Source organism: Cavia porcellus, unplaced genomic scaffold (assembly GCF_034190915.1).
Source record: "Cavia porcellus strain 051 isolate PalLab524CR breed Dunkin Hartley unplaced genomic scaffold, mCavPor4.1 scaffold_7, whole genome shotgun sequence".
Lineage (NCBI taxonomy): Eukaryota > Metazoa > Chordata > Mammalia > Rodentia > Caviidae > Cavia > Cavia porcellus.
Window position 1 is genome coordinate 88,963,432 of NW_026947490.1, and position 25,317 is coordinate 88,988,748.

Sequence of the window (25,317 nt, forward strand, 5' to 3'; positions counted from 1 at the left end):
ATTTGTTACACAGTAATACCTCAGTTCACGAATACTTTTGTTCACAAACAATTCAGTTCTCAAACAAAAGCATTGGCCAGAATTTTGCTTCCATTCACAAACTCCACATTATGTGACAAACACAAACACAGTAATCTTCCCCAAAATGGTGAAACAAATTAAGTTCATCAACCGAGGTAGCATATAGTAATGAAGTTTCACAATATTCAATAATTACGAATTAAATTTTGAGTAGTTATTTTGAAAAATTTAATGAAAACAATTTTATTTTCAGAAATAAAAGCACTAATAAAAACTGAGACAAAAGCACTAAAGTATTTTAAAGAATCATATGGGGGGGCTAGGGATTTAGCTCAGTGGTATAAGCACCTGCCCACCAAGTGCGAGGTCATGAGTTTGATCCCCAGTACAAAAAAAAGAGAGAGAGAGAGAGAGAGAATCATACTGGAAAATATTTAATTAGTGCTGTGCTAGAAATACTGAAGTTCTAATATTTTGTTCGATTTTGCTAAAAAGTTTCTGAAGTGCAAGCACCATTTCCATGGAACAAAAAGATACTGTGTAGGTTTGATGAACTGGAGAAAAAAGAAAAACATAAAGCACAATATGAAAATGCTTTAGAAAGAAACCCCTAATATATACTTTTTTCTTTGACTTTAGCTCCAAATTTTAAATTTTAAAAATAGCTTAGGTTCCAGAACAAAAATTATTCAGGATATTTTATGTGCTTTAGAATAACAGCAAACTAACTTACACATAGATTTTCTTTTCCCTCGGACATTAAAAATGTAATCAGTACCTTCAAATCTTTCACCTAGTAAAGTGGAGAAAGAAGTAGGCTTAAGACATCCAGATGAGACACTAATAAACTTCCCTACAGCCTAAAAAATATCAGAACCATTGCTTAATAGTTACAGTGCAGCCAGGTCACCTTTCAATTTTAGGTCTCTTGTGCATGCCTGTGTATGTATGTGAGAGAGTGCCCATTCCAACACAATCTAAAACCAAAATGGCCCTTGTTTATTTTCAGAACTAGTCTTCTGGCTGACGATCTGTTTTGTCCTATAGAGACTTTTCTTTAAATGAATAATTCAGAGTCGAACTGCATAATGGTAACTATATTTTAAAACAAAAATTCCTCACATAATAAATACATTTTATGCACATTAACTTCAAATTTACTTCAGAAAGCTATTTACAATATAAATAATTATAAATGGGAACACTTTGCAAGATATCATTGACATAGCTAATATTTTCTACTTTACATTCCAAAGTAAAAGTTCCAATTACAGCTTTATTCTAAAATATCACTAAAAACTATACATTGCAAGATGGTATTTGGAATATTGACAATCAGTATCTTCTCTCACAAATATAATCCTTTTTATAGCATTTCAGTCAAAAAGCAAACATAAAATATTTTCTCTGTCTTGAAGTGCCTGCTCATTGTGTTTAATTTTTGAAATATTTCCTATGGAAAAAATGAAAAAAGTTACAGTACTTCTAAAAATTTTTCCAGGCCAATTTCATTTGTTCTGAAATTACATATGGATAGTTAGGTACAAATTTAACTGTGATTAAATGTGTCCCAGATAGCAAATTAAGACAAACTCCTCCCATCTAGCGTTATAAAAGCAAAGTCCCATGCAGCAAAATTGCAATAAATAAAACTACAAATGTTTGGTTTAAAATTATCAAGTAGGGTTTCTTGTGTGAATGATTTACATATAAAATTGGATATGGCACATTTTTTAAATCCCTAAGATGATACAAAAACCATATGGGGGAGGGGATACATATCCTTCCTGCATACAATGTTAGAGAAGGAACTCTGAACAGACATCTATTTGGAAATGGGTACAATTTTATCTTTAAGCTCTACCCGTACAATCTTTGTGCACAAGAACTGAGCACCACGCAAAAATTTTCCCCAAGAACATTTTCTATGTATATCTTTTGCATGTGTCCACAGATGTTCTCTAATTCATTTAAAATTTAGAATGATGTTTTATCAAGTTTGTTTCACAGTAAGAACCAACCAATAGATTTTTCTTTCATTTATATTTATGTCTCTTTTCACAAAAATGACATTTACATGTATTTGAATCATTTGAAAGAATGAAGGATTTACATTCTTTATTAAATCATTCTGGACAGAGGATGTATGTCTATATCTATGATTTAAGTGAACTAGGAAGCTAGTTCTAGACAACCAAACTTTTAAAATTAGGACGATATTGAAGTGTAAACTATTGCACCAGACAAGGTGACTAACTCTCAAATGGATACTGAGTTTTCTAAATATCAGCATTTACTCTCTCACTCCCAAGTACTACTAGTACTAACAGATTGCATTGAATTTCTTAATAATGCCCTGCTCTTCAAAGAGAGCTGTAAAATTCTAATCTGTATTCAGAATGTCTCTTGAGCTGTATTATCTTCTATCAAAATTATTTGGCTTTGGTCGGGGGGGGGGGTTCTTTCCTTTTATTTTAAAATATCCACACATATTTTCCAATGGTTGTGTGTTAGAATTGATCCTCATCTTTCATTTTTAAAAAGAAGCAAAAATGGAACATATTATCCTTCTCTACAAGATCCCATTAAAACAAGCGGGATTCTCTGCCCAGAGGCAATATGTGATAGCAGGATGCAGAGAGAATTAACAACAGTACCCAGTGGAAATATCCTAACCTGTCAAAATATAATCAGTAAATAATAAGCAGTTTTCTGTCTAAACACTGAAGGCAAGTCATTTATTACATCCTGTCTCATTTTTAATGTCCCATCAGAACTATCATATTATCTTGTACCAGGCAATTACAGTTTAGAAAAGCTAGCACGTTAGATTCAGCATAACATGGCAAAGACTTTTGGGGCTGAAGCACACCTAACTATCTGGTCTGCAGTGACTATTATCTTAATATCATGCATCCAAAACTAATTCATCAGATTGATACACTCTCAATAATGGTTTAAACAGAATTTTCCCAATGAATATTGAGAATATTAATTTGTTTTCTTTGGTCATCCAAATTTTTAAATTAGGTAAGGGCTGGGGATATAGCTCAGTGGCAAAGCATCTGCCTGGCAAACAGAAGGTCATGAGTTTGATCCCAAGTACCAAAAAATAGATAAATAAATAAATCAGGTAATATAGGCAAAATGGGCAACAGATATATTTTTACTATTACTTAAAAGCATGAGCTTGGTGGCATCTAATAAATTGGTACATACTGCAGCAGTATAATTGGATATAGCACATTTTTATGAATTACAAAAGCGATATTAAAAGGCATACCTATTTCATTCAGTTGCCATGGTTTTTAGCATCTCAGCACAATTATGGAAATCAAGGATAAAAATAAAGCCAATATAGCCAGACATGGTGGCACACCCACTCAAGAGGATCACCACAAGGTCGAGGATAGGAAGTTCTAGGCCAGCCTCAACTACAAAGTGAGACCCTATTTCACTCCCTCCCCAAAGCCAATTTAAGTTTAATTTCCAACTGATTAAGTTACTGGGAACATGTTTATTTTACGCCCTATGTTTTTAAGACACAGATGACATCATCCTTATTAGGAAATATGCTCCTGAACAAAAAAAAATGGTAAGTGTATTTTATACATCTTGAATAGCAGAAAATTGCCTTGTCAGAAAATATCAATTTATTCTGGAACATTCTGTAATAATCATGACATACTGTAAAAAAATAAGGTATATAACACTAAGTCTATAATGCAGTGCACAATCTAATAAAATTATTGATACTCATTACATTAAATAAATGGTTATGTATTTTAAACTAGGTTAATCTATCAAAATTTTTAAGTGAGATCTAATTTAGTCCAGGTGTAGTGGTACATGCCTATAATCCCAGCTCTTTGGGAAGTTAAGCCAAAAAGATGAGAAGTTCAAGATGAGCTTACACAACTGAGTAAGAACTTGCTTCAAAAAATAAACAGGGCTGGGGTTGTAGATCAGTGTGAAGACCTTGGGTTCAATTCCCAGGACCAAAAGGAAAGTAAATTAGTTAATTCTGTCTTCTGTTAAAAATACTAAGCATACCATTTTAAGAAACATTCTTTCTCTAAGTAACTGCTACCTTTGGGAGTTCATAATTCATTCTTTTCTCTAAATAACGATTTGTTATACAAAAAATGTCAGTGGAAACCCCTTAGTAACTGTCTTTTTTATTATTGGTTCATTTTCCTTGATTTTCAAGCTTCTATTTCTCTTATAGTATTTATTACTGACACATTTGGTTCAATATATCAATACAACCCATCTGTATATTTGTCATATTTGTCACGTATTTGTGCCTTTGAAACATTTATCCATTTGTACAACTTTGTAATATCTTTAGCATTCTTAAAATATTACTTGATGCAAATTAATAAAAATCCTTTTTAAATTTTTCAGGAGTTTCTCATAAATAATTTTCTCAAATAATTTTCTTATATAGTTTAAAATTTAGTTTTTATTGTACTTTGAAAATTTTTGAAAGTATATACAATAACTACTACCTTTCTCACCTACTTGCACCTTTTTGTATTTATCCTGGCAAATGTTCCAAGAAAGTTATTTAATTTTATATAGCCTCTTTTCTCATGTACAAACAACCTTGAGGTCATCTCTCAAAACACTGTCAAATGGCCTTATTAAATGATGAAATTCCTGAGGATCCAATGTCATGATCTGTTATAAGTCAAATTCTTTCAGTACATTCCCTTCCTGAAATAAGGAAAGATTTAAAGAAATGGGACCCTTATGAAATATTATCAATGAAATTTCTTTCATCACCCATGTCATTTTGCTTTAATTACTGGAGAACCCATACATTAAATGAATGTTAGTATTTTTCTTCCCCTTTAAACATTTTCTGTCACCTAAATTTTGGCTGGATCTAAGAAAAAGTTCGTGGTAACTACACCTGTGTAATTAACCCAGACACCTGCTAAGTACTACATAGCTATAATAGCAAATTTGTTCTTTCATTGTTTACAAACAAGAAGGAAAATAAGCATTTGCCTGCTCCACTCCCCTCACCCTTTTAAACATTTGTCTATTTGCCTAAGCTTTTATCTTAGATTCTCTCCCAAGGCTTTCCACATGCTGATGCACTAGCTCATCTATGCTCTGAAATATTTTCAAACACTTACATTGCTGTCATGTAGCACTTCACTCGCTTTCTTTAGTCATTTTTGCACTTATCAATCTTTTTTCTTGGGGAATTGGTTTGAATGTTTTATTTCATTGGTTTTATTAGCAAGCCCAAAATATATTGTTTACCTATTCTGAGCCTTAAATTTTTTAAGATGTAATTTCATTCCACTCTGCTTCTGGTCTTTCCATCTTCACTAAACTAACCTCCAGTTGAGCACACCACATTTCTGATGTGTCTCCCAACATCTCAATGCTGTCTCTTAGAAAAACCCTTACTGCTATGTCGTGCAACCCTTGTCCTTGTCTAACTCAAAAGTAAGATTAAAAAAAAAAAAAAAAACCTCCACTTCCTGATTGTTTATAGTGGGCATCAGGTGAGCACTCATTCTTGCACCATAGCCAGAACAAGTACTCTAATTTATGCCTGAACCAAATGGGCTGACTTGTTTGAAATCACAAAGTCAGCTTATAAGGATGTGTCCCTCTCTTCCTTAGTTATGTTGTGAACAGGAATTTATTTAAGAACCTTGATGTGGTAAAGTTAAGGAAAGGTACCCCTTGGTGTTTATATTTATGGTATGTGTTTTCTAGTTTGCATGTAAAGTATACATAGAAGTTTGTGAACAGCTGTCTGCATGCATGGATTTCACTGGATCATCACAATACAAGGTCATTCTTCAGCCCTTTCACTGGGGGTATATGTTTACTTGATTTGAATGAACCTTTTTCCATTCAAAATACATCTATTCTGGTTCCCACACAATTAGAGGGGCAATTTGTGTGTTCACATTAGCTTCCTGTATATAACCCTGGAAGTTAGTATCATTTTTTCTTTGATTTCACAGGAACACATGTCGAATACCAGTAATTGTTTTTCTAACAATCTGTGGCATACTAAATGCTGGTAATGGGACATTAAACTATAAATATGTTTCAGAGATCCTTGAAGAACAAAGTTTTTAAAGAAAAAAACCATCAGCTTCCATTGGTTATTATAACAGATGTTCCCTTGTGCCCTTGTGCGGGGTCTGGCTGCATCCTCAGATGGGAAGTTACATCAAAGTGTGAACCATTGCAGCCCAGGGAATAGTTTCTAATAGTTTCACTGTCATACAAGTGCTCCAGGGCATATCCGGTTAATGTGTAAGCATGCTTATCAAAATATTGCCGGTGAGAACCAAAGCAGTTTGGAGAAACAGCAGCATGGTCTCCCACTGTCTGATGAGGAGACATATCCGAATGTAGATAGTCTTTAGCTAGGATCAAGCTGGATTTTGAAATGCGATCAGAATTGGGACTACTTATCCGAGACAGTGCAGTGGGACTATTGTCATAGTCATTTTCATGGGGGCTCAGCATCTTTCCCTCTCTCTGCTGGATGTGGTCACATGGTGAAGTGTTGGCCAGAGCAGAGCTGTGGCAGACTTCGCCTGTTGGTGGGGGCTGTGGGTAGTTTGCAAAACAGAGGGAGTGTTTTTTCCCTGCCCCATTAATGGAAGCCAGTTGGTCTGGGGGAGCTTTCCTTAGCTGCAATCTGTTCTCTTCTTCTTTAATCATTTGCTGGGTAGCTCTTATCAGAGTTTCAATTTTGCTAGGTTCATGTGGGCTACTCTGATACTGGTCAGTGCGGTATCGGTCACCTGATTCACTGGCTGATCCAGGGTCTGGAGAGCTGACCACACTATCTTCATCCCAATGACCTCGCCCTAGAAATCAGAAAAAGCAAAAGAGTAAGTTGTCTCGAAATTTACCAAAATAAACGTGTATTTTTCCTATTAAAAGAGATCTATTTTTTCATTTTTAATATATGCACCAATATTTGAAACAGACATGGGCCTATATGATAGTGTCAATTTATTATACTGGAATTTACATTTAAATCAGTAATGGGCAGGTGAAATGTACAACAAATATCTTAGAGGACAAACCTTGCATATGGGTTCTGTATGACAATTAGTGAAATAGTAAATTGTGCAATACACATCTTATTAGACCTTCCCAACTGCAAATCATAGAAAGAAAATATACAGAACATGATTTGTGCTACTTTCTAGAGCAGTGTAATGTTACACTGATGCTTAGAAAATATTTACAATTAAGTTACTGGAAAACAACTACACTGGTTGAATTCCTCTCTCTAGTCCAAATAAATCACTGAAAATGTTAATATTGCTCAACATGTCTTAAGTAGGTTAGAATAAAGATATAATGTTTGTGTTTTTAGACAAATGAAGGTTAAAAATACATTCATATGTATGTGTACGCACATGTATATGTGTGTGTGTGTGTGTGTGTGTGTGTGTGTGTATGCATGGATGAGAGATGTGGATATACCTTGCCCTAATTAAAAATATAACTAAAACTTTATCAAATGTAATGGTGTCTCAGCTTTAGAGGTAATCATCTAAAAACTCAGGTATCTTATATTGCTTCTGAAATAAGGTAAAAAATAAATATTAATAATTTAAATAATATGTTCTGAACCAAGGAAAGAGAACTAATACAGAAAAATAATGCATCCAAAATATATTTCATAAGCCAAATTATTCTCAAACCAGTCTGAAGTCGATATAAAAAGAAAGAAAAAAATAGGGACATATGAAACCTTTAACTGCTTAATGCAGCAGAGAAGCCTTGGATCACACTACTCATTGTGTTCCTTTTCTCTTTTCTTCTTATTTTATTTCTATTTTCTGCCAGACATAGGCAAGTTAAGCAAGGATTTTCACTTCACTCCTCTTTGGCAAGCAATTGCCCTTTGCCCTGGCTTTCCAGTACCAGGCTACCGAAATGTTCTTTGGTTCAGAATAAGTTGTTTACTCAAAGAAAAAGCAGAAAAGTTAAAAGCAAGAATGGAAACAATTTGAATTACTCATAGAAGGCCATAGATGTCTAGGTGGTATCTGACAGGTGACTTTAGGGGTGGTGACAACACTGTCTAAAGCACATTTCACATTCTAAAGGCAAGAACAGTAATCAGATCAATCCTATCACTAACATCTAATAGGGATGTTTTCAAAGAGCTGCCTGCGTGGAAGCTTGGCGTGGACAGAGTGGGCTCTCCTTACCTGGTTTACTCTGAAATAAGCAAAGAAGAATTTACAGTAATTAAAGTTCCATAAAGGTATATGATAATACCAAGATGAAAATCTACACATCACTCCCTTCTTACCTCCAGGGACACTGTGGCTGTCCAGTCAGCGGGGGAGTGGGCACTCAGACGCGAGAATCTACCATATGAGTGACACACAGACCACAAAACAAAGACCTTTGCTTTTTGAACCAGCAAACTGTATTGGCTTTTGGGAGGAGGGTGATTTTTAAGTCAAAAACAGCAGCCGGGCCAGTCCCTCGGGAAGCGAGCACGGCGCAAACCTGCGCGGGCTGGGCCGGCTGGGGCCTTACCGTGGATCCTGTGCACCGCGGCGGCGATGTGCGGCAGGCCGCTCTCGTAGGCGTCCCTGCTCTCCGGGGAGGCCTTGGTCAGTGGCAGGGCTGCGCGAGAGCCCCACCAGGGCTCCCTCCCGGCCTGCGGCGCGCCCAGGAAGTACCTGCCCGCCTCGCAGCGGCCGCCCTCGCAGGCCTGGCCATGGAAGTGCCGGTCCTCCGCCAGCCGCGAGGGGTCGAGCGCGAAGCCGTAGCACAGCGGGCCGCGCTCCGAGAGCTGCCTGTAGGCGCAGGACGCGTCGTGCTGCGCGCCCGCGCGCTCAGCCGGGTCCAGGAGCTGCGGGGAGGCCGCGTCGGGCAGGGGGCTCCCGCCCCACTGGCTGTCGTGATCTGACTCCGATCTTTCCGTGTGGAACCCTGGATACTGAAACGCAAGGAGGAAACAGGCATCTCAAAAACAAGTCAGTTAAACAAAGAACAGCCTTGACGCTGCAGCACCCTTTAAAGCCATGTTGGCCCCGAACCAGATCTCACTCTACCAGGGCTGGACACCTCTCCTTGGAAGCACTTAATCAGATGACGCTTTCATGGCAAATGCTCTGGGCCGTCAGGTGAAGAAGTAACATAAAATACTAACTGAAGTCCTGAGCACAGAATAAAGTGGTGCGCGTCAATTACGACCAGTGGTTCTTCCAGAGCCTTGAATGGTGGTATTAGTGACCCCGACTTATGGACAGGAAAGCTAAGGGTCAAAAAAGCAAAGTAATTTGCCCAAGGCCACAAGGTTAGCAGGCATGGGAAGGGAAAGGTAATTAAAAAGAATTAAAATGAGTTGCCTACATGAACCAGTACATGTACCTACATGTACCCAAAATGAATGTAACCCTTAGGCACTGAAAATGTGTACTAATAAAAATTTGAAAAATTTTTTCATTTTGAAAATGAAAATGCAAACCCAAATTCTGCACTACCTGAATGGTACTCCCCAAATAAGGATTGCAAGGAAGCTCCAATTTTACTTGTGTTGGTCCTCCACATTTCTTCTTAATTAGAAAAAAATCCATCAATGCGCTAAATTTTAAGTTTATATTAGATTGTTAACTCTGAATGGCATGCTGGATACATGGTGAATAATTTGTACCTAGTTCAGTTGCAAAATAACTTTCAAAATCTTGTTCATATAAGCTGGATTTATACACTGGAATATCATTTGCTAAGCTAAAACTCTAATTACTCATAGGATCATAGCAGGGGATGGAAGACAAGCCACGGGAAACACTGTCTCTAATGAAATCACACTGCTTACCTGCTCCCAAACTCTTTGGTCAGGTGATGAAAGAAAATGTATAAAATGCTCTGCAGGCTTCCTCAGGGACTACACTTAGTTCCAAGGGCCCATCAACCACTAACTAAGGCCAAACATAGTTCTAAGTACTACATAGAGATTACCTGCTATGGTAATAAACTATGCCATTTATTGAGAATTTACCATACATCTAATATCTTAATTATTCCATATATGCATATTACTTATTATAACCACTCTAATATGCTATTAAATAACTCTTATGGGTACAGAATCTACATCACCAACAATTTTAGTAGGCTGCCACAGCCATCTCATAGTCTATCTGTTCTTTAAAATGGCACTCCAAATAATAGTTACAAGTCTGAGACTAAAGTACTGCCAAAGAAAAAGAGCAAGAGAAAAGTATTCAAGGTTTAAGAGATACACAGTTGAGAAGCAGGAACTTTTTTTTATAGTTACTAGAACCAAAGTATAAATGCATTGTACATTTTATTTATTTATTTATTTATACTGAAAATGGAACTCAGGACTTTGCACTTGTCAGGCAGGCACTTATGCTGCTGAGCTATATTCCCCAACCCCACTGAACCTTTTCTTCCCTAGCCCTGAGGAGGGAATGTTGTGATATTATAGGGTGGGAGAAGAGAGAGGACCCAAGCTCTACTGTTTTGCCCAGACACATGCTGGTTGAGCAAATTTCACACATGCCAAGACCTTCACAGGGCAAGCATAGGCCCACCCTGAATGGCAGGAAAAACACTGGTTCTTCTCACCTCAGTGCAATCAGGCAAGTCGCTGCAGCTCTTAGGGACAGAAAGTTGAGGTCCACAGAGTTGTTCTTGGTTATATACCAACTCCTCACAAGAAACATCATCATTACATAGTACAAACTTGTACTAAGAAACATTTTCTTTAAAAAGCTTATTCTTTGACAACTCCAAAGAATGCTAATAAATACAGCAAGCTCATGACAAGATAGTAAGTTCCAGGTTCAAGATTTTCCCACTGCCATTCTAATCACTATTTTAATTATTTTCTAAATATACATACATGAATTATTAGCATATTCCATCAGGAAAACAAGTGGAAAGTTCTACTTTTTTTTCCCCAGCAGAGCTATGGGATGGAACATCAAAGAACCCTGAGTTGTAGCTCCCTGAATCATACCTTGCACACACCATCAGCCTTTTCTTCCAATGAACCCCAAACTCTCCTCTCAGAAGATACTACCTTAACTTTCCCCAGAGCAACAGACAGCGGCCCCTGGCCCTACTGAGTGTGAACCCAACACCACGGGTTTTCCTGAGCACCACTCATCTGCTTGCCCCTGGGAAACTCGGGCCATTCATGCTAGTCCAAGATAGAAGTTGTCCAGACTCTGCGTGTTTTTATAAAAGTATAATCTAGGCCTATTTCTGAAGTACTCCAGTCAAGACTTTTGAGCCCTGTTAAGAGGAGAAAAAAGCTTTACCTAAGTGTATGTGGGAAAGTGCTATTGGCAAAGCGAAGAACATTCTGTCCTTCACACACAAAGAAAATTCAACACAAGGCTACCCTGGCATACGCGAGGTACACATTTCAAGAGCACCCAAAGAAGAATTTGTAGGATAAGCCTCTTGTCAATAGTCCAGAAACTAAGTAGTAAGTGCACCGCCCTGAGATTTTCAAGCAGGCAAAAGTTGGGTGGGTAACTAGGACCTCACAGTGCTTTGAGACTTGTGAGGAAGAACTTAGCAGTAAATTTTTGATTTTAAAAAAACCTATGAACTTGCACCAGTGCACACCATGAAAACTCTATTCACATTCACTCCTTAAAATGAACTGCACCAGATGTAAACTCTGTTGTGGACACTACAACCCCATTATTTGATCTGAAATATTTCAGGTGTTCATTAAATATTTGACAAAAGAGAGAGGGCAGAATAAGAGGAAGATAGCCAGCCAATATAAGCAGTGAGTACAGCATAATGAGTGAATACTGCATAAGAAGGCTCACACCTACTTTTGCCATTTACTACATTTAAGCAAGTGATTTAATTTCTTTTAATGGTCAAAAGGTTGTGATGATATTAACCAACAAAAGCTGAAACAGAAGTAAGTCCATTTAAGGACTGAGAGCCAGAATTTATTTCTAGGTCCGCTCATGCTATAACTTTCAGGTTATCATTGGGCGAATTACTTTATCTTCCTTAGTCTCATCTGTAAAATTATATATTGGGTTAGATTAGACCTACTATAACTTTTCTTTCAACTGCAATATTCTTTATGATGAAATAATTATTTGGAGCACTTTCTAGTATTGAAACATGATTCCTATGCCTGTACCTATAATTCACTTATTTAAAAATGATAACCATTGAAAAGCATTACTCAAGTTGAAGAATTTTTTATTCTCACTATTATAAGGAATTATATTGTAAGACATAATATTATAGTATAATATCCATCTTCCGCATTTTACCATAAGGCCAATTTTCCCTCAGATATTCCATTTATTAGGAGTTTCATGATGCCTTTTGTTCAACAAAGTATTATTACATTTTGAAGAAGGAAGGATACCTCACATTTGGGTAAGAAAAATGACTCTGAGTGTGAATTGTTCCACACTTTCACTTTGCAAAACCTTCAGTAAGAAAAACAAGTTTAGTTACACGTGACCCACATCATCAGCATTAGTCGAAACAAAAAAATGATTAATTTCAAATAGCTATTATGAACCTACAGTTGTAGAATCTGTGGATACAGGGTAGGGGAAGGTCTAAAGAACCTCTGACTAGGGCAGGGGAAGACAGATCAAATCATCCTCAGAATGAAAGCGTACATTAAATGAGGATTCACAGCACAGGGCATAGAAAAGGTCTCAAGAGTCAGCAAACTACAAACTGGCAGCCTGTCAGAAGTGTCGAGTAGAACAAAGGGTGAATGGGTTTGTTCTTTAGAGACACCACAATGAAAGCAAAGGAGGAGAGAAAAAAATTAAGAGATCTGGTAGACATGAAAAAAAGAAAGTCCAAGACAGGTCTATCCTGTGCTTCAACCCAGCCCTCCATCGTATCATCACCCACTGAAAAAGTTGTAATTCACAAAGCTAAAGGAAAGAGTGTTCTTAAACTAGCATCACAGCCCATGGAATGCTAAAGAATAGGAAAAATTTAAGCTTTATGTAAAATTTCTGTAGAAATAAAATGTGAAAATGGATATACAAACATTTCAGCTAATAAAAATTTTCACCAAATTATCCATCAATGAAAATAAATATGATCAAATACCCTCAACAAACATTTGGAGATATACATACACAAAGACACACACATAAGTACACACAGCCACAATCAACAATAAGAAACTTTAAAACTAAGAAATGTACCCCAAAAATCCCATTGCAGAGCTGGAGTGGTAAAGCATTTGTCTAGGATTAGGATATGCTGGCTCCTATTTTTATCTCTCTCTCTCTCTCTCTCTCCCTCTCTCTCTCTCTCTCTCTCTCTCTCTTTCTATCTTTCACCTCAGAGAATGTAAATAAGTGAAAAATAAATTACAAACTATGAAAAAAGAGAATAGATTCAAATGAAAATTTAATAGGTAAAATTAAAGAAAGGTTGAAAAATAACTAAAGAACAAAAATTACAGAAACTCAAAGCTTTAGAGAGAAAATGGTTAAGAGACGATAAAAAAATGTACATAATATAAAGGGCAAAAAACAATCACACTTAGTAAAACAATTTGGAAAAGAAAAGTAGAGTAAAAGAATCTTTCTATCCAGCTTCACAATTTACTATATTGCTACTATAATGGAAATTATTAGTATTTACAGAGACAGATAGATCAATAGATTAGAATAGAGAACCCAAAAACAGATCCACACAAATATTTCCAGTGCGTGTGTGTGTGTGTGTGTGTGTGTGTGTGTGTTGTTTTGGTTTTGATTATTTTTTTGGTACCAGGGATCATGACCTTGAGCTTGCCAGGCAGGCACTTATGCCGCTGAGCTAAATTCCTGGCCCCCAATTTGTTTTTGACAAATCTATCAACAAAGGTTAGACTTCTCAACAAATGGCACTGGAGTAAATATGCGTTAATAAGCAAAAATCAAATGGTAATGCATTACTATTTAAAAATACTCAACATCTTGATCACCAGTCAGGTGTGACAGTGCATACTGGTAACCTGATCACTCTGGGAGCCTGAGACAGGAAGCTACCAGGTTAGGTTATTAGAGTCACAGGAGACCCGTGGGGATGTGAAGCACAACAGAGACTGATCACTGGGGATGTGATCCTCTCTTTGGAGGCCTTGCATTCATATAACTCTCATTTTGGTATCAATATAGTAAATCCTCAAGTTGGGTAGCACTACTCTGTCACTCTATTCTCCTATTCTAAATTGTTTTATGAAGTCTAATTCTTTTGCCTTCTCCTATACCAAATTGTTTTACTAAGTCTAAATCCTTTGCCTTCTGTAACATTGTGCATTTTTATATTCTCCCAACCTCCCCCCAATGCTTTTAACTTCTATAATTTTTGATCTCTTAGATGTTTTCCAGCCTTTCATCAGTTTTGCTTGTCACATTTGCATTCAAATGTCTTGTTTTTCAGAGCTGGTAATTTTTCTCACTAATTTACTTTTGAGCATGTTCAGTATTTGTTGTTGCTGTTGTTTCGTTCTTGTGACAGTGATTAAACTATGTTTCAGTGCTACAACGATAAAAAGAGGATCATAAATTTAAATGTAAAACAAAAAATTATAAATTTTTTAGAAAATAACATAGAAGAAAATCCTCAAGATCTAGAGAGAAAGAATACTGACAACTGACAACAAAGCACCATCTGTGACAGAAAAAAGTAAAACATTTCTGCTCTTCAAAAACAATCAGTTCAGAGGATTTAAAAATAAGCTACAGACAAAACATTCACAAACCACATAGTCAACAAAGAACTAATTATCTAGAATACATAAAGAATTCCCCAAATTCGACAATAAAAAAATTGGGTAAAAGTGAAGAAGCATTTACCAGATAGGATAAAAAGATGGCAAATAATAATGTGAAAAAATGTTCAACAATATTGGTGATTTAGGAGATGCAAATTAAAACCACAGTAAAATATCACAACATAATATGGCTTAAATAAAACAAAAATTTGTCAAACATCAAGTATTGGCAAACATACAGGGAAATTAGACCATTCCTACAAGACTGATGGGAATGTTAAGTGAGATAGCCACTCTGGAAAAAAGTTTTGTAGCTTCTTAAAAACTTAAATGTGCATTTACTTTATGAAGTCCTGGGCATTTATCCTAGAGAAATATAATGTATATCCCTACAAAAGTCTCTGCACAAATGTCTGTAGTGGCTTCCTTCCACTACTACTTCCAGGTCTCCTTTAATTGTTCCATTTCTTTTAAAATTATTTGTAGGACAAAATTTACCATTTTATCCATTTTTGAAGGAAAATTTAAGTGGCATTACATCCCCCACTCCTTGTATAACTGAACCCTCTTACCCATTGAACAACAGCTCCCCGTTCTCTTCTCCTTCTAGCCCTAGAAACCATCATTCTACTAGCTATTTCAATGAATTTAACTAACTATTCTAGGTATCTTGTGTAGGAATACATTATTTTTCTTCTTGTGACTGATATTTCTCTTAGTGTGTTATCCTTGAAGTTCACCCATGTTATAAAATAAATGTGTCAGAATTTTCTCCCTTTCTAAAGCTAGAAAATATTCTACTCTTTGTCCATAACTATATTTTGTTTGCCATTCATTTGTTGGTAGAGTCATTGGTTGTTTCCATCTTTTGGTTATGACATAATCATAAACATACACAGATTGTATACACAGATTGCTTCAAGACTGCTTTCAATTCTTTTGGGTGTGTAACCAAAAGTGAAATTGATAAGTCATATGGTAATTCTCTATGTAATTGTTGGAGGAACTGTTACGCTGCTTTTATAGCAGCTACATCAATTTACATTCTTGCCAACACTAAAGGAAGATCCTAACTTCTTGGCACCCTCGCATTTGTGTGTTACCATATGTTTACAGTAGCTACCCTAGTGTTATGAGGTGTTATCTCACTGTGGTTTTTATTTTTCATTGCATTTTTGTGACGATCCATGTTTTTGAGCATTTTTCATGTATTTACTGATCATTTCGTATGGCTGTTTGTTGTTGTTATAATACATTTGTGTTTTCCCTTGACCGAGCTTCACAAGTGCTGTACCACTGAGCTTGGTCCTAGCCCAGTTTTATTCCTTTTTTTTTTTTTTTTTTTTTATCTTTTTGAGAAAGGATCTAGCTATTCCATTCAAGCTGGCCTTGAGCTCACTTTGTAGCCCGGGTTGGTCTTAAACTTGCAACAATCTGCCTGTCTCAGCCTCCCAAGTGCTGGGATAACAGGAGTGCATGATCATGGCCAGCTACTTTTATTCTTAGCAGCCCAAAACTAAACAAAACACAGATATCTTTCAAAAGGTAGTCGGTTAAGCAAAGTGTTATTAACCCAAACCATGGATCATTTCTCAAGAATAAAATGAATGAAGTGGTAAAATATATGATGATCTGGATGAATAGCTAGGGAATTATGCTGGCTGGGAAAAAAAAACCAATCCTAAAAGGTTGGATAATTCCATTTGTATAATTCTTGATGACAAATTAAAGACAGAAAGACCAGATAAGTGCTCACAAGGGGTTAAAGACAGAAGTAGCAGCAGGAGAAAAGTGGGGATGACTATTAAAGAGACTTCTGTGGTGGTGAAGCTCTGCATTTTGACCATAGAAATGCATTGTCATGGTTAGGATACCACAGGACTCTGCAAGGTGTTACCATTGCAGGGAACCAAGTAAAAAGTATATGGGATCACTGCTAAAACTATATGGAAATTTATAATTTTATTAAATTTCATGCTACAAAATAAAAGTTTTCTTTAAAATAACAAGGAAAATAGATCAGGAAAACACAAATATAGCATAAGACATACAGAGTATTTAGAACAAAATTATATGAACAATATGGATCCAAACATATTAACCACATCGATAAATGTAAATAGGCTTAAATCACTATTAAAAGAGAAAATGGTTTTCAAACTGACAGAAAACCTAACTCTACATGGAAGATAAGAAACAGGTCTAACACAGTGTTTCTTTTGGGGTGTGGGGATGGTACCAGGTATCAAACTCATGACCTCATGCTTACCAAGCAGGTGCTTATGCTGCTGAGCTAAACTCTGACCCCATAACACAATATTTCAAAAAGCTAAAACTAAAGATAGAGGCAATTATAAACAGGCAAATGTAATCAATAAGAAATCAGGAGGGGCTGGAGATGTAGCTCATGGTAGAGGGCTTGCCTGTGTGAGGCCTTCCGTTCAATCTCAGAATACAACACCAACAATAAATAAATAACATCAGGACTTAGGATTCTAAAAGTCAAATGAAGCAGAAGTTAGTCTTTAAAAGTCTTTTAAATAAAGCAAAACAAAAAAATTTATATTGCCAAAAGTCACAGTTCACTGGTCATAGTGGCGCAGGTCTGCAATCCCACCATTCTAGAAGCTGAGGCAGGACGATCACCGCAAGTTCCAGGCCAGCTTGGGCTACACAGTGGGTCCAAAGCCAGTCTAAACCACTTAGCAAGACTTAGTTTCAAAAAAGCCAAAAAGAACAAAAGACACTGTTCACAATGAAAATATAAATATGATGACTATTTACACACTAAGCAACATAGGAAAAGCTCTGCATAAAGTGGAAACTATAGGAGTGCAAGAAGTGGAGGGAAACACCTTATATTGGGAGATTAGCATATCACTCTAAACCCAAGACAAGTAAAGTAAGTTTAAAATGTAAGAACTATTTTTTTAAAAATCTGATCAATTCAATTTTATGGCCCTATGTATCAAACTTCTTCAAAATGATAATAAAGAAATTCTCACAGTATACATATCTAATTATCCAAATCAAATGTTAGATCACTGAAAGTCTTCATAAATTTCTTAAAATATAAATACTACAAATAAAACTGATAACAGTGAATAAAAATTAAAATTAAAAATTAAGGTTTAAAAAGATACACCATGGGCCAGGGATATAACTCAGCAGTACAAGTGCCTGCCTGACAAGCACAGGCCCTGAGTTAGGAAAAAATAAATAAATATATATATATATATATATATATATATATATATATCTGAGAAGTCAGGCATGGTGGCACACTTCTGTAATCCCAACACTCTGGAGGCTGAGGCAAGTGGATAATTGCAAATTCGAGACCAGCCTGGATTATAAAGTAAATTCAAAACCAGCCTGAACCATGTAGTGAGACCCTGTCTCAAAAAGAAAAAGCATGAAAGAAAGGAAGGAAGGAAGGAAGGAAAGAAGAAAGAAAGAAAGAAAAAAAGAAAGAAAGAAAGAGAGAGAGAAAGAAAGAAAGAAAGAAAGGAAGGAAGGAAGGAAGGAAGAAAGAAAGAAAGAAAGAAAGAAAGAAAGAAAGAAAGAAAGGAAGAAAGAAAAAGAAAGATCCTGTTAACTCTGAGGAAGAAATACAAATACAAACAACTTAAATTACAGAAAAGATGGTAAAAATACTATAGGTTTATATTACACAATATTAATTTAAATAAATTGAAGGAATAAAAATAAATTCAATACTCAATTCAAAAAAATTGAGAAATAAACCAAAAGAAATCACAATAAAAGAGCTCAAAGATACAGGCTAGCTATTCACAAGAACTATAAAAATACTTCTAAAGCATGATCTAAGCCTAGTGGCACATTCTTGTAACCCAATCATTCAGGAGGCTAAGTTAGGAAGATCACCACAAGTTCAAGGCCAGCCTAGGCTACACAGTGAGTTTAAAACCAGACTGAACAACATAAAAACCTTGTCTCCAAAAATAAATCAGCAAATGGAGTCCTAAGAGATTTGACTTCTTAACAAGCTAAAACCAAAATAAAACAACACTGACAAACCATTTGTCTGCCAGCAGATTAGCAAAAGTTCAAAACCTCGAAAACACGGTTTATGGCATAACATGAGGAAACAGGTACTCTCATATTTCATGAGTGGGCAAACAAACTGGTGGAATCCCTAGAAAAGAGAATTTGGCAATATCTAAGAAAAAGTATTTTTACCTTGTGACTAAGATGTTTCCCTTTTATAAAAGATTATCTTCAAAAATATACACAAGATTATTCATTGTAACATTTATAATGCAGAATATTAGAAATACAAACAGATAATTAAATTTAGTATATATAAATTTCTATAACTAGTCTGTGGTTTCCAAAAATACCAATGTCATGAAAGAAATAGCAATGATAAATACTATTCAGTTAAAAGAGACTAAAATGACATCACAACTAAGTGGAAAACAAATTCCTAAACTAGAGAAAAAAAATTTCACAGCAGTACTGGGAAAATCTCACATCTGGAGTACCCTGTTAAAAAAAAAAAGAAGTATTTCATCAATGTTAAATTTCCTGATTTTGAGCTATACAGTAGAATATGTAATCCTTGAAAATACACACTGAGGGCCAGGATTTAGCTTAATGGCACTAAGCTCCTACCTGACAAGTGCAAGGTCATGAGTTCGATCCCTGGAACCAAAAAGCAAAAAAAAAAAAAAAAAATTGAAGTATTTAGCTTTACATGACCATTATATATATATATAACCTACTAAAAAATTCCCAAATAAATAAATAAAAATTTTTAAAAAATAAAGAGGGAAGAGGAAGAGAAAAGAGAGAAAAAACATGATAAAACAAATATGGCAAATGTTAAGCACTGGTGAACCTAGATTAGTATAAAAGAACACTCTACTACGGTTGTAACTTTCTTATAAGTATATAATCATTTAAAATATATATATTTGAAAATCAAAACATCCTATAAATTTATGGCTTATTTTTACTGCATGACTTAAGAGAAATCCTTTTATAAAAATGGCATTTTTCCTAAAAAATACAAACTTGTACTACTAAGACTATAATAGTTCTTCAAATATCTTTGTTCTTGCTATTGATTATTGATGTTGAATGTAAAAATGCACTTAAAAGTTATCAAAATGATTTATCTGATCTACTGTCACAATATGATTTGTCCAAAATGTTGCTTTTCCTCAGTCTTATGTTTTCCCATTTTCAGAAAAGAACATCTATTTTATAGGATTTCAATGAGAATCATACAAATAGCATGTTCCTCAACACTCTTAGAATACACTTGTGTAAAGGTCCTTGATTAATCACTTTCACTTAGGTAATAAGAATATTTACTATAAAACCATCCTGTGAAAACTATTTTGCACTAAGACTGTATTATCTAAAAGGTATATTTTCAGTACCCTTCATCAACATGTGAGAGAGAAAATATATGGTAAAAGATAAAGAAATTAACCTTCCCAGCTGTAAAAAAAAAAAAAAAAAATCAGGCTTCTAGCAAAACATACAAACACAAAGGTATTTTATTACAAATATTCCAATTTTCCATTATAGAAAGAAATTTCTGACCAATATTTCTTATCACTAACACTTTAATTATAAAAGTAAAGTTATATAGTAATGAAAGAGAAAGGAAAGAATCCTGGTCAATTAGCTCTCATGCAAGCCGTGGATGATCCTTCTAACCGCTATTTATAGTATCTATACTATCTTTGAGTAAAATAAAAACATGTTTCATGAGCTACAGGTTATCTGCTCTTCTTTCTTTGAAAAGGTAACAGCATTTTCTTTTTTACAGAAAAAGCGGAGAAACTAAATAAAGTTTCTATTTTAATTAGCTTACATCCACCACTAAAAATGACACTAAAGTGTACACTAAAAATCAATTGGGGGTTAATTTTGCTGAAATATCTGATTTTTTTTCCTAGAAGATTTGCTATGATTGTGAATGCTCTGCATCTTGATTAACCATGATTTCTTATTTGAAACTTAACAAAACACACATTTGTGTTTGCAAATTTTAAAATCAGTCAAATGAATAATGCCCTTTTCCTCATAAAACATGAAACTAATTACCATCCACCACCTCCTCTCCGGGATTCTGCTCCTGAAAGAGTCATTCTTTTTTAAAAGACACTTATACCTCATCAAGTAATTCTTCCAACAGGAACTATTTATGATGATTCATACTAAAAATTACTGAGTACTTGCCATTTGCAAAGCAATGTACAAATGATGTAAGAAATATAGTTCTACTTTCAAGGTATAAACATTAGGATGGGTATAAATAATTCATAGAACATAATTTTAATACAATTTAGAAAATGGCAAGGGCTTGGATACAGAGAAATCCAGCATAAAACTTCAAAGAAGTGGGACCCTGCACCCACCTTCAACACTTTAAATCGTTTGGGAAGAGTAATGAACTACGAATAAGAGGTAACTTACATATGCATATGTATATGCTAATACCCAGAACATCAAGAACTGTTACCCTGGTAAAATACCTATTACATGTTGCTATACTAACTTTCCACAGACATTGTTTATTAAATGCTAATATCTTAAAAGTGATATTAATCCATTTAGCAAATGTGGCTTTAAAAAAAAATTTGCCCAAATCCACAAAATTATGAAGTTTAACAGGAGAGGTGCAATTCCAGAATTTCTGTTCTTTTCCTGTTTCTTTAACGATATTTAAATTGAAAAGATAAAAGTCCTAACTCAAAGCAGTAAGGATTATAGGTCTCCGACCATATTTTTTTCCAACCTCCACACCTCAGGAAGCCATCTTCATGCACCCCTAAGTGATGTCCTCTAATTACTAAAGCAGTCTTCTAACAAAATTACACCCAGTGACACTTCTCTTTTGATAACAGTCCTTAGATTCATTCCTGCTTCAACAGCATCTTCCAGACAGGTGCTCTGCATTTGTCTGGATGTGGCAGCAACAATTCACCTCAGGAAAAATGCCAGATGTTCCAACAATAGATGTTTCAGTTATCTATTTTTTTTCTGGCATTGAGACTTTTATCATTTTTAGCTGTAAAATATATAAAGATCCCTCTTATCATAAAACCCTGTTTTCCATGAAAAACTTTCACTTTATTAGGCATAAGCAGCTTTCCTTTTGATTTGTGTCTGAACCATGAGAAGAAACACCACAGATGCAGGCTGCATTGTACTAAGAACATATGCATGCTTTTAAATCACTTTTATCTTACTTTTTACTAATGTAACCCTGAAACATAAAATATGTTCTCTCTTTCATTCACTGTTATGGGAAGAACAGATGGTGGAAGAGTTAGATTAAAGTAATACAGCATGTCCATTAAAATAACCCCCACTGCCGGGGATGCTTCCCTCAAACAGGAGTCGTGCTTACTATAAAGAATAGCTCTGGTTTCTGCACGTTGGAAATTGTTAGGGGTTTTCTCCGGGATAAACACAAGGGTAAGAGAAAAACTAATGTCAGAATTAAATGCTTTCTAAAGTGGCAATAATTCAAATTATTATACTAATCTAAGAGACTGAGTGAAACCAGGTGTCTATGACAGTATAACTGAACAGCAAGAAAATAACGAAGTTCCTTTCTAATCTGAAAAATTTTAGAGCCTAGAAAACTTTAGAGAAATTGAAGAGACAATATGAAGCAGAAATTATTTTTTCATTCCTCCATTCCTACTAATAGTATATAGAATGTTTTTTGCTATTTCTTCACCCATCCCTAATTTATGCTTTACTAATAGATAGCAGAAATAATTCTACATAGAGAATATATAAATAAAGGTTAAGTGTAATATGATTTCTGCACAAGTCTCACAAATTTCAGCATTACAAAACAACCTTTCTGAGGTATTTTTATGAAATTCTCTTTAATTTCATACATTCCAAAAGAGTTAAACTTAAAAAAATTTTGGAGGAAAGTTAAGAGACCATACTCTAAAAGGAAAAAACATCAACCCTGAGTCACATTCCAATTAAAGATGATTTCACAAGAGAAACTAAGCAGTAAATATATTCACTTATACTATAGTGATGAAGCAAATACAAACTCAAAATTCAACTATTAAAAGTTTTAAATATTTTGGTCACTTCTTATTCCATTTTAGAGAATAATATATAAATTGTTAATATCTCAAAATCAATATTTAAGAATGTGCATATAATAGTTTCACTATTTTCATGATTGTATCCATTTAAAATGGATCATTTATTGTGACTTTTTCAACTTTAGTCCACATTCTAGCTCCAAAAATATTTTGGAAAAAAAAAATCTCTCATTTCTGTAAATTTCCTAATATATTTCACAAAGTAGAACCTGGTATTTTTTTTCTTTTTTAATATGCCTCAAATGTGATTTGAAACATCAGAAACCTTCTTTTAACCCATCCCCTACGGTTACAAAAATGTCCCTGGGATTCAATTCGCTCATTTTTCTCACAGAAAACTAACCACCATCGATATCTCATTAGCTGTCAGAGTGATGTGCAGTTGGAAAGGCAGCAGTGCACCAGACTAGAAGCCAGCTCCCCGCTCCCCGCCAGTGTAACTCTATAAGGAATCTCCTATAGGGCTCCATATGCAGAGGGCTGTCTTCAAACTGTGAAATCCACACACAGTACATCCCTCTTGAAAATCCTAAGGTAAACTCCTAAAGACTAGCACTTTGTTGCACTAAAGATTTTAAACAGGTAATAACAACATAGAATAAACATTTAAATCCTTTATGTCATAGTATCCACAACTGTAAATGACTTTAAAATATCTGAACGTGTATAGATAATATGGAAATATCTTTAGCTCGTTGGATAAACCCTGGGTTTCCAGAACCAGTAGCACTAATTTTAATGGTAATCCTTTTTCATGATGGGCTTAGGCATGAGCCAGACTCACTTCGATCCTTTCACTGATGCTCTAAGTCACTCTCTGATTTTCCACATGGAAGTGGCAGATTCCATGGGCTTGAATTAGATGAGTACAGGTGGTGCCACCTGCTCCAGGCCCTTACTGCAGCTTTGTTTGGTCTTCGCTACTTTATTCTGGACCTGGAAAAAGGATAGGCTGCCCAACTGCTCTTGGCAGTATCCTAGAACTGGGCTGTGACAAATTAGTACGCAATTGCTGGCCTTATACATGCTGAGAGAGAATCTCTCAGATCTGTAATTCTGTGAAAAGAAATTGAAACTTGAAAGCCATTGGCCAAGTTAATACATTTCTAACTAGTGATTGTAAATAAATGAAAAGGTCTGCCTTATCTTTTTCTCAGATAAACTTAGTAAACACAAAGAAAAAAGTAAAAAAAAAATACAAAATATATACTTAATCATGTACAGCAGAATCTTTTCCCCCATATTTGAGGTACACTTGACAAAAATCATTACACATTTAAAGTGTAGAATATGCCAGTTTAATATGTATACATTACCAAATTATTGTCACAACGAAGTTAACATATCCATCGCCTCCCAGTTACCTTTGTGTATGTGTCTGTATGGTGTGGTGTGAAATTTTCAGATTACTCTCAGAAAATTCTTAATTACAGAATACAGTTTAGACAATAATCATCATACTCCAGATTAGATTCCCAGAACTTATCCATGTTATAACTGAATTTTGGTCCCTTTGACCAAAATTCTCCAGTTTGGTCAGTAACCATCTGATAACTGGCAAACACCATTCTACCCTGTTTCTATGAATTAGACCTTTTTATTTTTCTTCACCTACCAGTGAAATTATACAGTGTCATTGTCTGGTTTATTTTACTTAGCACAATGAATATCAAGATCACTCATTTTGTCATTCATGGCAATACTTTCTTCCTTTTATGGCTAAATGATAATCTACTCCATCTCACATTTTTGTCATTCATTCACCCATCGTTGGACACGTAGGTTGCTTCCATGTCTTCACTGTTGTGAAACCAAATGCTGATTCCATGTCTTTCAGGTATATACCAAGAAATAGAATTATTGGGTCATATGACATCTCCATTTTAAACATTTCAAAAATCTCCCATGCAATTTTCCATAATGACTTAACCAATTTACATTTTACTAATAGCACACCCTTCTCTACATCTTCACCAGCATTTGCTATATTCTGTCTTTTCTAGAATGCTTAGCCTAATACATATGGGTTTTGATTTGGAATTATGTGATAATTAATAGTATTGACTACATTTTGATCAGTGTGGTAGCCATCTGCATGTCTTCTCAGGAAAAATGGCTGGCCTTTTGCCCACTTTTAGTTGAACTTTTTACTACTGAGTTGTATGAATTCCTCAAATATTTTCAGTATTAACTGCTTATCAGTTATATGATTTTCAAATATTGTTCCCATTCTAAAGGTTATCTTTTCATTTTATTATTTCCTTTGCATTTTGGACTCATGTAGTCGTATATTTGTTTAATTTTGCTTTTGTTGCCTGTACTTTGATGCCATATTAAAAGAAAAAGAAAAAATGAAAAAGAAAACATTACCAAGACAAATGTCAAGAAGCTACTTCATCT

The 25,317-nt window shown here is 35.1% G+C and overlaps 1 protein-coding gene across 1 annotated transcript in view; it reads right to left on the minus strand.

Moving 5' to 3' along the window:
* Nucleotides 1–1,277: 1,277 nt before the first annotated feature.
* Sim1 (SIM bHLH transcription factor 1) overlaps nt 1,278–25,317 on the minus strand; it is a 74,598-nt gene continuing 50,558 nt past the window's right edge. Inside the window, exons 11-12 of the mRNA XM_063253926.1 lie at nt 8,578–8,983; nt 1,278–6,878 (exon numbers count right to left, since the gene is read on the minus strand). Of these exons, the coding sequence (XP_063109996.1) occupies nt 6,148–6,878; nt 8,578–8,983 (1,137 nt within the window). The 3' untranslated portion in view covers nt 1,278–6,147. The remainder of the gene's footprint in view (nt 6,879–8,577; nt 8,984–25,317) is intronic.